This window comes from Eptatretus burgeri, chromosome 7, assembly GCF_056783735.1.
Source record: "Eptatretus burgeri isolate ZD-2024b chromosome 7, Ebu_testis_v1, whole genome shotgun sequence".
Lineage (NCBI taxonomy): Eukaryota > Metazoa > Chordata > Myxini > Myxiniformes > Myxinidae > Eptatretus > Eptatretus burgeri.
This window is the reverse complement of record NC_140967.1, coordinates 93491094-93495415: the sequence shown is the minus strand read 5'-3', so window position 1 is coordinate 93495415 and position 4322 is coordinate 93491094. Positions and strand designations below refer to the sequence as shown.

The following is a 4322-nucleotide window of genomic DNA, read 5'->3' as shown; positions in this document are numbered from 1 at the left end:
ACTTTGAATTAAAAACATCATCAGTTGATTAAGAGAACTGTTAAAACTTTGAAGGTCGTGCAAAACATTTGGGGGGGAAATGTTTACATCAAATTTCCTCCTTTCATCAATAGGATTCAGCCATTGACATGCGTCACAAACTTCAAAAAAAGGAGAGGGCTTGGCTACAGCTCCGTTCGTTCGAACAGACACACTTTCATCAAATGAAACAAAACGACGGTGAAGTGACCACCACACCTATTCCTGTCTCCACAAAAGGCAACTTCTTCCAGGAGTGACACGTTGGTGTTGCACCATTCATCAATGAGATCACCATCCCAAAAACGGATTCTCAAGAGGATTACACAACCCCTCATCTTTAATGGTCTTCAATCCTACTAACGGATAGATAAACAAATCAAGCGACGCAAAACAAGTAAAACGCACCTCGTTTGAAACTCAATTTACGAGTTTCGACTGAAAACTATTTAATTACCTTTACAAGTATCAAGTCAGAAGCATTTGCTTCATCAGAGAAAGCCAGAATAAGCAAACAGGGAAGTTGAATAAAAGAGCAGAAAATATTTCAAGAGAAGTGTGGGGAATGGTCACAGGTTTGTATGAGACAGGAATGCAAGCGATGCAATGAGTTTTGAAATGAAATGAATGACATTCTCGAAATGAGTGACCATGTACGTGCTTGTTCAGACAGTACATCTACAAATCAAATGTATATTTAAATAAGTCAAACCAAGCGTGTCCAAATACCTTCCCAAAACCCCCTTCACTTTGATATGGGGAGACCGTGATACTGTGTTAAGATCCAAGAAGAACCAATACGAAGGAAAATGCAAATAACAATATTTAAGATTTATTGAATAGATAGATATTTAAGGGCAAAGCCATGCGCATAAACACAAACACTCAAACAGTTCACCACGTATGAATTTCTTGTACATTTTCATTTTAATTCAGACCATGGCGAATACTAGCGCCAACCCATCCAGCATCACCAGAAAGTAGAGCTTTTCATGGCAACCTCTTCATGTTACACCGTCCGACCCATAGCAGACATCTCCAGTTGAGCAATGAGGTGCAGGGAAGATGGCCACTGCCCAATATTCACAGTTTGAAGCACTCTCTAACAGAGCCACAATGGCATTTTTATTTTATTACAAAGGCTGTGTACAAGCACCTGGCAAAGCACAACAACAACAGCAGCAGCAGCAGCAGCAGCAGCAGCAGCAGCAGTAAGATGCACTCCTGTAAAACTGCAGAAATTTTGAAACATTGCAAGTGGCAGCACAAAGACACATTGGTGGGTGAGTACAGCTGTTGGGCGATGAAAAATAAAAATTTACTCCACGATGCAATGGTTCACTTCGATGACATCAGTAGCGCTGAATAAACAAAGAGGAGGACAAAAAGCAAATAATTTAAAATAATTTTGACAAAACTAAGGTTTTATTTTTAATCTTTCAGTGAGGTCGGGGTATTGACAAAATGTCAACACCAATCCACTAGGGATGGCTATGCCACCTTGTCTGTGTGGGAAGACTTAAAAAGTATAATGGTGGGAGTGGAAAATAACGTTCTCATACTGTTTAATTTAAAGATTCTGTCGAACTGATTGACCCGATAATATATATATATATATATATATATATTTTTTTTTTTTAAAAGAAGCAAGTATGGATGAGAACAGAAATGATGATACAAAAGAGGCAGGAGAAAAGGTTACCAGAAAAGTTCCATTCCTGATGGAAAAATAAAAATCAAAGATAAGTCGGATGCTCGGCTCCTTTTCATGAAATTCATCTTCAGCGTATTGCCCAAGCACAGGCATCAACACAGTTCCTGAGAAGAGAAACGCCGAATTTGCTGGAGCCGCTCACTCGGCTGTACCCAGTTGTTATCGTGCAGCCCGACGCGACAGCCCGGTGCATCTCTTTCTGCTCGGCGACAGCACATCCAGTAAGAGCGTCCATACAAAAGGTCCTGATGAAAGGGTTTGGGATGCCAACGGCATAGTGACACGTCTCCCCTTTGGTACTTACGCCGGCACTGCTTGCAGGGATCATCGCTATACCGTGGATCATTGCTCCAGCGAGAGTCCGTTGCACGGATATCGTAGGCCTCAATAAGCCACTTGAAATCACGGCACGTGCACTTCAGGGCGGCAAGGCACTTTGTGGGCAGGTAGCCGAACACCTGTGCAAGCACGTGATCTGGTAAGGAGAGCATGTATTGACGCGGTTCGAGGAGCTGCTGAATACGGAAGCGCATCTCGAGAAACTCGTGGGACACAGAACGCTTAAACTTTGTGACCAATTTTGGTGTTTGTTCTTGACAATGAGATGGCTTTGGACATGGAAAGGCGTTTTCCAGTCCCTCGATGCTCGGAAGGCAACTAAAAAGAAAAAGACGGCCTGGAATTTCGGCATCAGAAACATCTTGGCTGCATAGTTCAATGCTCATGCTGCTGTTGGCATGAAGATGTGATGGCATTCTCTTAATTTTGTTCACATTACACACCGTCCTGGTGCAACCTTTGTGATGCAAATGATCTGTCGAAGGCTGACGGTATTCCGCGAGCATTGAACTTGAAGCACAGCATTGCACACCGTTGTTTGTATCCACAAATTCCTCGGCGTTCTGAACTGATAGTCGAGATCCACTGGCATCTCTGAAATTTTCACGGGTTAGATATCGCAAGTGGACACGCATTTCTGGTGCTGGTGGGGCAGGGGGAGGTGGGGGGTATTTTGCATACAAAGTACATTGTGGCAACGGCGTGGAATAAGTCTGTGGCTTAATGGAAGATGGCACTGGAAAAGAGGAAGATGTCGAGTTACGTGAGGGTGGAAGGGGTGCTGGAGGTACATCTGAAGGGTTTGATGAGGTTTCTGCAGCTGAGATGTAAATCTTGCGAAAGGAACGCCTGAGACTACTGTTGCGAGAAAGACTACAGGCAGAAGGCAAAGTGGAATCCCGGGCATGCCGAAGGCTTTCGAACTCCAGGCGAGCAATGACTTCTGTGACCCGCACAGATTCTGACATTTCGCTATTAGCACGGTTCAATCTCATTGCACCTATTGTTGGCGAATTGGACTCAGAATCTACTTCCTGGCTTCCATTAGCTGGAACTCTTCCAGATTCTTCCCCAGCTTTTCTACCCTCCAGAATGGCGACTTTCTGCAGAACGCTCAACATATCACTCTCCTGCACAACATTCTCGTTGGTGCTTGCCTCTTCCGGCACAGAATATTCCACATGAAGCTTGAACCCAGTCGGTTGCATTCCACAACTTTTGACCTCCTCCTCAGCTTCTGAACTAGTTTCCTTTTCAGTATCCAGTGATTTACGACGCCGCTTTGCCTTTCCACATCCCTGTTCCCAAGGGCTTTTAACCTTGAGTTGTCCATTCAAAGCACTGCACTGATTGCGGATGAAGAATGCTATCTTCTCACGTGTATTCCCTGGCTTGATCACAGACAAGATTTCCAAATGAAGCCGTGGTTCCTCAACATTGAAACACACTGGACAAGATGCGGCCCTTTGCTCACTGCAGTTGTCCCCTTCTCGGACCGTACCTGTTTTAGCTCGACTCGCCTTCGAGCCACAGGTACGGCAGGCACGTGCACGACCTTCGGTGACAGTGGTGGCAATGGTATCCACAACTGGCCCACCAACGGCTCCCCAGACAACTCTGCTGCCAAATCCTGCAGCCATGGTAGATTGTGCAGAGCGGAAGTAGCGTTTTGCCCGTTCAAAGAGCTGCGCAGAGGGGGAAGGCTTGCCATGGGTGTTGCAATATGGTTTCAACTGCATGTTTAAACTGCTGCTGGGGCGGGAAACAAAGAAAAAAAGGAAGGGAAAAAGACAAGGGAAATGTGTAGTTGATAAAGCATGAAACCACAATTTCAGTACACAATGTATTGCAATAAACAATGTTCATGCAATTCTCACAAAAGCTTGCAATGTGCTTACCCAAATGAGTACAACACAAATTGGGTCAATAGTATAAGTGATGACTTGCATGAGGATGCAACAATCTATTATTAAAAGGAGAAGCATCTGTCAATCACGCTTCATTCTAAAGGGTCCATGCTGTCGCAGTTTCATAACTAGAGGGGGAGCACTCGGGAGAGTGCAAAACCTCCGCCGCCAATACTGCTGGGTCACTCAAGTGAACCTTATATCTTATTCATTAAATATGATGTCAACAGTGCTGACAGAGTTGTAGTTCTTTTCTCCAACATTTGGGGAGGGTGGGGGGGAGGGGTTGCAAATCACTTCAAACATGAAGAAATGCAAAAAAAACAAATCGAAATTTTGTTAAA

The 4322-nt window shown here is 44.3% G+C and overlaps 1 protein-coding gene across 10 annotated transcripts in view; it reads right to left on the bottom strand.

The window, feature by feature from the left end:
- Positions 1 to 828: 828 nt before the first annotated feature.
- Positions 829 to 4322, bottom strand: part of LOC147023816 (F-box only protein 46-like) — a 137310-nt gene continuing 133816 nt past the window's right edge. For 9 of the 10 annotated variants that reach the window (XM_085889628.1, XM_085889631.1, XM_085889624.1 and 6 more), the window contains exon 3: positions 829 to 3823. In XM_085889628.1, the coding sequence (XP_085745754.1) occupies positions 1825 to 3823 (1999 nt within the window). In that variant the 3' untranslated portion in view covers positions 829 to 1824. The remainder of the gene's footprint in view (positions 3824 to 4322) is intronic. The other variant, XM_085889632.1, reaches the window with a different exon arrangement.